The 12,519-nt window shown below is 32.6% G+C and overlaps 2 protein-coding genes and 1 long non-coding RNA gene across 3 annotated transcripts; all 3 read right to left on the bottom strand.

Moving 5' to 3' along the window:
• Window positions 1-4,063: 4,063 nt before the first annotated feature.
• On the bottom strand, window positions 4,064-4,643 carry LOC110882488. The gene is made up of 3 exons (XR_002560109.2): window positions 4,526-4,643; window positions 4,247-4,427; window positions 4,064-4,152 (listed from the first exon to the last, which is right to left on the bottom strand). It is a non-coding gene; the product is annotated as an uncharacterized LOC110882488 (long non-coding RNA).
• Window positions 4,644-8,741: 4,098 nt separating this feature from the next.
• Window positions 8,742-9,902, bottom strand: LOC110882456 (probable LRR receptor-like serine/threonine-protein kinase At4g36180). The gene has a single exon (XM_022130472.1). It carries the CDS (start codon window positions 9,900-9,902, stop codon window positions 8,742-8,744), a length of 1,161 nt encoding a protein of 386 aa, XP_021986164.1.
• Window positions 9,903-11,039: 1,137 nt separating this feature from the next.
• LOC110882455 (extensin-like) lies at window positions 11,040-11,543 on the bottom strand. Its single transcript, XM_022130471.1, has one exon. The coding sequence runs from the start codon at window positions 11,541-11,543 to the stop codon at window positions 11,040-11,042; it is 504 nt and encodes a 167-aa protein (XP_021986163.1).
• Between the last annotated feature and the right edge of the window lie 976 nt (window positions 11,544-12,519).

Consider the following 12,519-nt stretch of genomic DNA (forward strand, 5'->3'; position numbering starts at 1 on the left):
CATTTAATTTTAGGATGTTTGTATTTATATTTTTCTTTAAATTTGTATATACAGACATAACAATTTCATAGGATCGAGATTTTAGAAATATACAAAGTTTTTATATAATTTCACAGGATGTCCACTCCCACATACAATCTTAAAATTATCAAATGAATAAATATTTAAAGCTTTTTTTAAAAAAGATTTGGGAAATATGACACTTTACAAAAGTATTAAGTTGAAAATTGTATTTAAATCCTAATAAGTGTGCGAAATTAATAATTAGTTGTTAGCTATCTATTACAGTTTTACAGTTAGTATATATACATGTTGATTTATAAATGTAAAATGGCAATAAGGATAGAATTGTTAATTATTATCAAATTTGGATAAAAATATATATCATAAATAACATAAGATGATGAGTAGTAAAAGTGATAGTAAATAAAAATGTTACATATTAAATCACAATAAATTTGATACGAAAAACATATTAATGCTAAACTATAGGTGATACAACCGTCTCTTCAAAAGATACTACGTTATATAGTCCTTGAAAGGTCTCAGCGTCTTGTAAGTATTGAAAATCTTTCGTGCCAATTTTTATTTCAATCATACTACCCCAGTCGGTCATAAAAGACCAAGTTTCTCCTCCTTTCTCAACTAACTTCTTAAGCCATGACTCAAATGAAATTGATTTTAGCTTTGTAAAAGAAGACACTTCTGACCATCCCTGATCTTGAAATTTAAATAGCTTCACATTTATAGCATGGGTCTTTACGACAACAAACATATGAAGTGTGTTGCGGATTTTGAAAAACCTGCTTTGGCGAGCAACAACATGAGTACATTGTGGTATTGAAACCTTTGAGAAAGTTTCAGAAACCACATCAAAAGCAATCATATAACTTTTAGTAGGCGCCCAATAGTGTGGAGATGCAAAATATAAAACATTGTTGCATAAAGTGCCGGGAGACCACAAATATAACCTTGAAGCGTAATCTGGTCCTTTGAAAAAAGTTAAAGTTTTCCATTGATGTGTGTTCCGAGAATACACACGAGGTACAACATCATCCATACGACGTTGGAGATGTAATATTTTAACATTGTTAAATGAGTCTAGATAAATCCCAACTGCATCTGCCTTGATATCGAAAAAACTTTTAGGTTTATTATGACACAAATTCAAAAATTTATTAGTGGTTGGATTCCACAGAATCAATTGGTCTGAAGGACCTTGGATGCACATCAGTAAAAGGCCATATTGAGAAGCAAGAATCGTTAAATTGGAAAGAGGGGTATCAACGGGGAAGGAAATAAACTTCCTATCAGAAATGTCTACCTTTCCTCCAATCAAGTTGTCAATATAAATCGATGACATACTCAACGTGATTAGCTTACGATGTTCACAATTAGACATACGGCGAGAGTGAATAATAGAAAACATAGGTGAAGACAATTCATAACGCCATTGCTTGCAAACTGATTTAAATCGTCCAACACATTTACTTGGTAGCCTTGGTAGAATTTCGTGAGCAAACATTTCAAACTCAAGAGGTTCCATCCTAAAAAAAATCATGTGAAACAAATGATAAGATTTATGTATATGAATTTGTGAAGCAAGCAACCAAGAAACATTAATGATCTACAAACATATAACAGAGAAATAATGAATCGTATAAAGATGAATGACAATTTAAACAAAAATACCACAATAATAGATACAAAAGCAAACCGAAATTCCGAGTTGGAGATAATAACCTCTTGTGTCAACACATCTAATCTGACCCACTAACAAATGCTTTATTTATAATTCCATTTGAAGGTAAGTATTTACAATTAATGACGATATTTTATTTTAAGCATGAGATGTCAAGGATTATATAAAATTTAATTAAAATGTTGACTCCATAATTAGATAAAGCGGCCATACATCTAGTTCATTTTATAATAATTTATAAGTAATTAGGATACTCTATTTTAAGCATGAGATGTAAAAGATTATATAAATTTGATTGAAAATAGTGACTCAAAATTTGAATTTTGAAATATTTGTAATTAATGAGAATATTTTATTTTAAGCATCAGATGTAACCGATTATATAAATTTGAATGACAATATTCAATCCATAATTAGATAAATTGAACATAAATCTATTTCAATTTGACATGATTGATAATTGATAGTATTGATAATAATAAATATAAATAATAAATAATAAAGAAGAATGAATAAAAACGATCAACAGTGTGCTTGATTAAAGGAAACAAATAAGAAGATTGATAATTGATTTATTATTCGTAAACTTAAAAAACAGTCAATCATAGCAAAATACAAAATAAATGAAGAAAATGAACGCCCATGCAGGTTCTCAAATGTCAAACGGATCTGGAAACATGCCTTGTTCCAATAGTTCCTCCTGTAATAGATATGAGAAAGAATTTGACAATTAATATGAACGTTGTATAAAGAAATATTAATTTTGTAATCATTAAAATTATCTAACGACATTAACATCTTACCACTATATTACTAACGCGATTCGTATGCCTCTGTAAAAATTCAAAACTTGAAAGATCTTCATACCATTTTTCACATACACTTCTAAACCGACATAGTGATTTGTGAGGGAGCCTAACAAAAATTTCCATGATCACAACATCAAACGGAATTTGATCCATTATACGAAACACCTAGTAAAATGGAAACATATAATAAAACATAAATGATATTAGTTTGCATTGATACATGAAAAAGAGATTGGGTATTACTTAAGAATTTTGCATAGTACCTGGTTGAAGAAACCAAAGAATAGGTTGAAAGTTGATATGTAATGGAGATGTATGTTGTAATTTATATAAAATGATATTATAAATGGAATGTTCTTTTATGAAGGGAAATTTAAATTAATTTTAGTAAACCGGTTGGGATTCACATATGATAAGCAAATTCTTGTATAAATGTAAAGAATTGTTAAAAATTAATACATATAATACTATCTGTAAGTATACATTCACTAGTGATTTAATTATTTATTTAAAAAAACCCCAAAAAAAGTTGACTAAAATAATTTATATACTAAGAATGTTATTTTAATGTTAGGTTTATAATGTTATATTTGGATTGTACATTGTTAATAGTTATCTATAATATTCTATGAATAAATAAATAACACAATTAAAAACATTTGTACATAAAATTTAAAATATGCAAAGAATAATTAATAATAACTCTTTATTTATATTCAATATCAAGAACTACAATAACTATAAACATAATTACATACAAAAAATACAAAGCCTGATCAATACTATCATCTTCTATGGATATATAGATCACAAACCACGATAAAGTGATTAACAATAATTTCATGCTATTGATATAACAATGCAAAACCACACTAAAAATAAAACAACATCGATGTTGAGTAACAAACTAACATCACGTCAACGCATTAAAGTATTTAATTTCAATGTAATAAAAATAAAAGTTTTTAATGCTAATGTAATAAAAAAATGACGTATAATAAATATAACTCGACGTACAAAAAAAAATACAAATGCTAATTAATAATATCATCTCTTATTGATATAACGATAATAAACGAAAATCAAGATAAACCGCAACAAACATTGAGTAAAAAGCAACATCAAGTACTGACACAAATGTTCTGAAATAGATTGAACGAAAAAAAACATTGAAAACTTGTTTGAAGAAACTGAGATGACTATTAGATTCTGAGACTACTTTTCTAGCTTTGGATTCAAAAGACCCACCTTCACATTCAAACCTTCATTGTTCTCACAATCACCCTTACGCGGTTTAGTTGAAGACTGACATGAACATAAATCCACATCATAAACGGCATCCAAATTACGCTTAAGTTCATTCTCCAGCATCTTCGAAGAACAAAAATTATCCGCTCCGGAGGGTGTAGTAAATATGCTATTGTTCAAATTGGACATCGGCGTGTCGTCATCACCTGTACGGGAAACAGAATCCTGTAAAATAAAATTAAAAAGGTAAAAAAACAGTTGAAAAAATAAGGTGAATGACAAAATATTGAAGCATTAGAGAACTAAAGAATTTGTTTCACAGACCCGGATTTGGATGTTAACAGTTGGATTTGAATCAGAAGGAACAACATTTAAAGGTTCATCATCAGCAGACTGTATTTATTTCATATGTTTCAATAAATGTTGTAAAGTGCTATAAGTTTTTTATAACAAAAAGTAAAGCTAACGTATAGAATAATTTTCGAACCTGGAAAGCATCAAAATGCCTATCAAGATCTTTGATGATTGCAGGATTTTCAGTCAACTTCGACACCGAGTAGCCATCTGATTTGTTTTTTTATGTTAAATTAACCTATGGCTATCTTAAACGCAAACCTCCTATTTAGCAATGCCTTCAGCTCCTTGGGAAAGTTACCTTCGCTGGCTAACTGTTTGATACACATTATTATAAAGTTAACAATGTAACATAAAAACATTAAAACGTATAAAGCAATTAAGGAAATGGTATTTGGAAAATATAAGTTACCTCCATGTTTTTATCCAACAGCTGGTTTGCGTTAACCTTTATCAGTTTAACAACTTCACGTTCAAACAACGTCAAAGTAACAATCCCAGTACAATCCTGAACACGTATTAGAACTTTTATCCTATAAAAAATTCAAATAAGATTTTATTAACGATCGATCATGTTTCATAATATGGACAATAAATGAATCAAGTAAATTAACCTGGGAACAACACAACAGTCCTTTTATTGCACCGACCAGTTTGGCATTCCAAGATAGTTACTTCATCATATCCTTGACTTCCATCTTCCTTGTCCTTGCAAATAGTGTTCGTCAGAACCTTTTTGTTACAAGTTTTACATGCATTGTAAAACCATGAGTCTTCTGAAGCAAAGCTATTAATTGTTCCCAGGATAATAACAAACTTTTCCTGTATAGATAGTATATAATTTACTACATTATGAAAGTTAAAAAAATACGTATAATAAAAAAATAATAAAAATTGTAAGAATACTTGGGATATTTCGCTTAATGCTCCAATCGTACTAAAGGAAATATTAGATAGATACTCATCAGACATTGACTTCATAAAAGAGGAACTCAATCCAGAGTAACCGGAAGACGTTGACGTAGTAAGCTGAGCAAGGAAACTGTACAGAAATAATAATGTTCTCTTGATATTTCGCTTAATGTTCAAGTTCTCTTGAAGTTTATCTAATTCTCGTAATTTTCTCTGTAAATTTTACCTTCACAAGCAAAATACTTGAAAAGCGAACTAATTCACAACTCCTCAAGAAAGAGAAAAAAAAATCCAGCATAGTTAATAAGAATTTCTTAATATCTTGAAGTAAAAATAATAATTTAAAAAGCTTACTGAGGACTCAACAGAACTTGAACCATATGGCATACTCGTACATATAAAATACCTATAACAAACCAAACAAAAAATAGGCTTAAAATAAAAAAAAATACATTTTTTAAACATCTATGAAATTCTTTAAATGACTGGAAATAATGTGATTGTGTGTTTTCAATTATTGTGTGCTTAATAGGCTTGTGCGTCAACAACAGAACCTAGTTTGACATACAGAGAGGTCATTTAGGTTTAAAACAAATGCTATATATCTTTCCGAATTCTGAGAAACTTGAAAAATAATGTGATTGTCGTAAATTATGGAAACTAACACAAAATTTGGAAGCAATTAAACTTTAATATAAGTTATCTTGATAAATTTGGAAATACGTTACAATTTAGACAACTTTGATAGGTATCCATAATTGATATAAATTTCAAAAATTCAGATTTTGAAATAATCAGTCAAAACAATTTACTTAAATAGTTAAATATTATTCAAACTTAAATTCAAAACCAATGAGCTTAATATATTCATAATATAATCAATATCTAGATGATTGTGAAAAAAAATCAGTCACATTCATGGACCTGAGATGAAGCTCGAGACCACTGATTCAATTCATACCTTAGTTGTCGAATGAAGAATGTTGTCTGGAAAAAAACTAATCTTCACAATTAGTACATTGCTAGAAAGCCTTAATAACCCTTACCATCTTGTCGGATGAAATACGAAGAATATCAAAATAGAATACGAAAAATTGAAGAACGCAAATCAAATAACAAATCAAAACACTGTAAATCATCATCAACAACAAACTAAAAGACTGTAAATAAAAATATGAGTAACATGAGAACACAATCAAAACATCAACAAAATATCATTTCATATGATTCGAATCGGATAATGCAAAAACATCATCAACAACAAACAACAAAAAAACAGAAAAATCATAAAAAATTGTTGTATTTGTAACAAAAATCATTTCATATGAATCATGATGAAAAACAAACAAAACATCATTTCATATGAATCATGATCGAACAACATAAAGAAACAGTATTTAACCTTAATCATGTAGTTTTACCTTAGATCTTTTTATAGATTCTTGATTAAACTTACCAATAACATTTCGATCTACAAAAAAAAAAAAAAAAAAAAAAACAGAAGAATCATAAAAAATTGACATTAAACATTTACAATACATAAATATCTAATATAGATTACATACCTGCAAATTATGTGGAATGATCTACAAAAAAAAAAAAAAAAATAACAGCAGGATCTGCCGAAAGAGTTTTGAACAAAAAAAAATTCCTATAAGATCTAACAACATAAATAAACAGTATTTAGGTTTGATCAAGTACACACCTAACAATCAAATTTACACACTCTTTTGACATTGTGATTCAAACACCTGCAAACACTGATTCAAAAGTCAAATTAAAAAAAAAACTATTTTACTAGGTTTCAAAGAATGCGTAAATTAAAACCATTGATGGTTAAGTATGGTGAACACACGCGAACACAAACATTAAATTCTTCCAAATATGGGTAAAGAAAAACCATTGATGGTTGCAGAGACTGAGCAGAGATGGCACTAAGATACCTTATTTGTAAGCCGCCACCGGTTACACCTTGTTGCAATTGATGAAAAAAAAAACAAATCGATGTCCAATAAAGAGCCATAATCTAAACTGATTTGTAAAAAAAAAACGTAATCTGAACAAAAATAAACCGTAATCTCATAATCGAATTCGTGAAAAAACTAAAAACAAAACAACACAATTGTAAGATATACTCACCTTGTAGTGGAAGAATTAAAATCACTAAGAATTTCTTCTTGATGATGTGCAAGACACCCTTGTTTAGATTGTTTTGGAATCGCTTGTCAAAGAAGAGAGAAACAGGAGCTTCAGATCTAGGGTTTGTGAAAACATGGAATTGTGTCAAGGAAGAAAGTCTTTCAAAAAATATAAGGGATCCGTTTTTTAATATTGGGTGACCCGAATCCTCAGCCTGATCCCGCGTCCCACACTTTTTTGGTTTGTGTTTTGAGAATTTTGGTTTATGTATAGAGAATTGAGATGGATTCCCTCCTAAACTCAAAATCCACCTTCACCAAAGCTTGCCACATCATCAAAAATGTCCCAAATCACATGCCACATGGTCTAAATCCATCTCATATATATATATATATATATATATATATATATATTAAAATATAAATCAAGAAACCATCAATTATAAATAAACACGTAAAGTAATTGACTTCAATTATAAATTAAAAAAGTGCAACACAGGAAATGATTTAATGAATTAATTATGGTTTCAAATATCAAAACCAGCATCCACTATAGTGTGGGAACTAGTACCGTAAAGGGTTTGGCCGATTTCAATTAATTTCATAAAGCAATTTAGTGACCATCATAGATGAAAATAAATTTGATTGATTTTGAATTTTAAATAAATTAGCTGATCATAAATTGCAAAACAAGAAAAAAACAATCTTTATGTTTTAATTCCTCTAATTCAATTAATTGAATTCCTTAATTGAATTGATATAATCAGCATATGCTCTGATACCACATGTTGATCAATTTAATAAACATGTAATGGAAAACGAATAATGATTGTGTACCTTATCAGCCAGTAACCACACCAGAGAGGGAATTAGACGTCATGTTCGTCAGATTGGTCTGGTTCCTCTTTAGGATGTATGTTCTTGATAGTAGTACCGAGTTCTTTAGGGTTGAAGAACTCGTAGTAATGGAGAGAGAGGAGGGGCGATTTTAGTGTTGATGTTATGAATGTCTAACCCTAATCCCTCTCTATTAATCTCCTTATATACACCCAAGGGGAAACCCAATTAGTTAATTAGGGTAATATGGCCCATTAACAATTACCAACTAATTATATTATAGGTTTTATATATTTTGATCTATATTATATAAATGATAATGATGGCTACTAGATTAAATATAAATAAATAAATATTTAATCTTACATGCACCTTTCAAAGTTAATGAATTGAGAGCCTAAGCATTTGAGTCGAATTTGTGTCTATGTTCTTTTTGTGATTTATTTTTAGGTTCTTATACCAACATGGATCAATCGGCAATCTTTTTTTCAGATGGGGATGGGGCTTCAAGCGATGGTGATGATGATCTATCCACTCCAAAGATCAAAAATAAAAATATACCAGAATTTTTTTATCATCAAAACTGAAACAAAATTCAAGGGAAAACACCACATGAATAATATGTGGAACTTATTCTACAATAAAGTAGTTACCTGTCATACAAATGTTAACTTTATCATTAAATTCCATATAATAGATCAGAAACGAAAATATGGACTGACACTACCATTTTGCATGGTTTCACACTTTCACTTTCCCGTCGTATGCATTCCGGCAGATCGATGATGATTTCTGTGATTTTGAGCATAGCTTGGAAGATTTTGGACACCTCTTCAGGAAATTGTCCCCAAAGCTCCCGGAAACAATCGATGATTTCCAGGAGAAAAAGTCCTTCGACGGCTTCCCTTTCAAGTAATTTCCGTCCAGAAAGAAGGTCCTCAACGTCGTCTTCCGGCTGAACTCCTTCGGGATAGATCCTTTTAGCTTGTTGTATCGGAGTGACAGCGATGACAACATATGGTACACCGTGAAGTTCGTGGATAAGTACCCATTGATTTTATTGTATCCGGCGTCGATGGTGTCAAGGAAGTTACTGTTGTTGGGCTTTAAGATCTCCATACCTGTGAATCGGTTATTAGAGAGATTAACTCGCTGGAGGAACGGTTGGAGGAAGAACCAGCCAGGGATTGTTCCGGTGAGCAAGTTATCACTAAGGTCTACAGCTTCCAACTGAACCAACTCGCTAAATGACGTTTCTGGTAGGATCCCGGAAAGATAATTGGATTTGAGTGCGAGTTCCCGTACATTTCTTGGGAGTTTAGGGATTGGCCCTCTGAAGTTATTGAAACTAAGATCAAGATGAATTAAGATGCGAGAACTCAATGTTTGTGGCAATGGCCCGGATAGCAAATTGCTAGAAAGATCTAGGATTTGGAGAGTTCCCAGGATTGGAATGATGGGTGGGATGGTGCCGGAGAATGAGTTGTTGCGGAGATTGAGTGAAATGAGGTTTGGGAGAGAGAAGAGAGAGGTAGGGATTGGGCCAGAGAATTTGTTGTTAGAGAGATCAATTGATTCTAGGCCAGTGAGCTCGGAAACGAGCGGGGAGAGAGTTCCAACGTAACCGATGGCATCGAAGTAAAGCATATTGATTCGGTAGTCGTAGACGCATGCGCAGCCGCAGAGAAAGTGTGAGCTAGGAGTGGTGTAGGGATCGTAGGTGAAGTCCCAAGTGGCCAAGCATGAGTAATCAGGAATGGTGGTGGGATCGATGGCTACCTTTATAGCTTTGAGGGCTGAGACATCGGATGGGTATGTGGTTTGGGCGACGGTGGCAGTAATAGATAAGAGGTGGAGGAGGAAGAACAGAGAAACGCTAACGCTTTCTGCAATGGATGCCATGATAGTCAAAAAGATTGAATGGAGGGGATGATGTATATAGTAGTGAGGAAAAGAATAGGTTTTATTAGCACATGGATACATTGCGTATGATACGCAGGATTATTATTTTCTTAAGCATAGTTTACGATTATCGAAGCTGAATCAAAGGTTGTTGGTCATAAATGAAACCTGCTCTGATAACACTACCATTTTAGGAATGCAAGAGGAAGGATATAACTTAATATATTATGGAGATAACTGACTCAGATCATATTAACTAACTACAGGCTTTGTGAAATAAGTGTAGGACTAAAAGAAACTAATTAGTCATAATCATCATACACCTTCATCTAGTGTCCATTCTTTTTTCCCCTTTTATTTATTTTGTTTGCATACTAAGCATCTCTTTTGAGCATCCAAACAATAAACCTCATTTAAAATGCAGACTAGTCATCAGCATACCACATAATTTCAAACTTTAACAATTCCAAATCTCCGTCTCATCACCTATGTTTTCTTTTATTTACTCTATATCTGATTTATATAGGGTTAACTTTGTAGAATAGTAACTAAGTTTTAAAAGTGCTCTAATTAGGTCACCCATTTCATAGATAACTGTTGTCATGTGGATTTTTGTTTCTTTTTCCCATTTTATTTGATACTGACGTCGAGTGATGACGTGTATTTTAACTTGTTCTTCTTAATGTAATTAAAGTTTTTTTATTTTTAATAAATATAATTTTGTATAATAAAATAATCCGACCCCAGCATCTTATGCTCCATTTTTCTCTTGACACGTGGAAAAAACGACATAGCTCGATTTAATTGTTAAGTTATATGATTGGGACAAAAACAATACGAGTGACCTAATTACACTACAAGAAAACGGGGCAATAGGGGCGACAGATGTCGTCGCTAAAGATGCCTTGTGTCGCCGCTAAAAGGTGAGAGATGTCGCTGCTAATGCTTTAGCCGGAGTTTTGCCTGAAACTTCACCAGAGACGAGTTTGACAGGTCACTAATGCTCGATTATCTACCTTCCAGTTCATCATTGTTTGAACTTGAAAATGAAACAAAACATCTTATTATATTCATTAAAAACAAATTTACATAACATGATTTCTAAGAAAACACAACATCATTTACAAGAAATAAAAATTAGCTAGTGGCCGGAGAAGGAGCTTGACGGTGGTGGTGCAGCTTGACAGTGGTGGTGGAGCTTGACGGTGGTGGTGGAGCTTGACGATGGCTTATGGTGGTAGTCCCGTGGTGGCGAAGTGACGAAGCTTGACGGGAACAGCTTGACGGTGGCGGTGGAGCTTGACGTGGTGGTGCAGCTTGACAGTGGTGGTGGTCCGGCTTGACGGTGACATTGGTGGTGGTCCAGCTTGACAATGGCAGAGCTTCACGGTGGTAGTCCAGTGGTGGTGGAGGAGCTTGATAGTCGTTTTGGTCCAGCGATGGTAGAGCTTGATGTTGGTGGTGTGTAGTTGAAGGTTGGAGAAAATGGAATGTGTGTTGTGTATGAGGAGGATGAAGAATGAGAGGAGGTGTGTGTTTGTTTAAGATAGAGAAGAAGAGCAGGAGAGATGTCCACCATTGGATCATCACATAATCAATGGCCAGGAGCAACTGCTGGTGGCTCACACGGATCATCACCATTAGCGGCGACACCTTTAGCCGCGACACAGGGCATTAGCAGAGACACATAATGTTGCCACCACTAATGTAACGCCCTGCTTCTTCGTACCTTCCTTAATTAGAAAGTCTAGTTTGTATTTCTATTTTTGGAAGCCTTGAGTTCTTGTAATCGTTGTAAAATCCGAGACTTGGATCATAAATAAAATTCATATTTCTTTAAATTCGTGTTATACATACTTTATACATCTTCATACGTTTAATTTCGTGAAACAATTGATACATTATTCAAAATTGTTGGAAACTATGTGTTAAAGTTGTAAATTCGTGAAATACACGAATAATACGTCTTTTGGATGCATATGATACCTAATTACGACATTCATACGCTTAATCATACTTCATTATACTTGTTTTATGCTAAGTATACTTGTTCTATCCTTATAATATGCTTTTATATCATATTACACCCTTGAAACACCTTAAAACCATAAAGAACAAACAAAAGGGACCAAAAATGACAACTTTGGAAACACAAAAGCCACCAGACCAAGCCTGGCGGGCCGCGACCCGGCCTTGGCCTTGCCTTCGCGCCCCGCGAGCACTGCAGATCCTAGACCAGCCTTTCCAGCTTACGGGATTGGCTCAATTTGTTGGTTTTGTTGCTTTCTAAGTGTGTTTTCTTCATTAATGAGTCACCAACCCAACCCTAATCCATCCCCTATAAAACCCAACACTTCTCCAAGAATTTTTTACTTTGCAAACATCCTAATTTCACTCTCAAACACACTAAAACGTAGCTGAATTCAGGAGCTAAGGCAGATTCATATCAACTCACAAAAGTGAGCATAACTTCCTCATTTCTTAATATTTTTCCATGAGTCTTCTTTCTAAATACTTGGAACAACCTTAGTTATGTTTCCAACAGGTTTTCCATGGAAAACCAAGGCTGGAACATCACCATATAAGGCTTCGAACTTTCTGTTTTGATTAAACATTA

Source organism: Helianthus annuus, chromosome 10, assembly GCF_002127325.2.
Source record: "Helianthus annuus cultivar XRQ/B chromosome 10, HanXRQr2.0-SUNRISE, whole genome shotgun sequence".
Classification (NCBI taxonomy): Eukaryota; Viridiplantae; Streptophyta; class Magnoliopsida; order Asterales; family Asteraceae; genus Helianthus; species Helianthus annuus.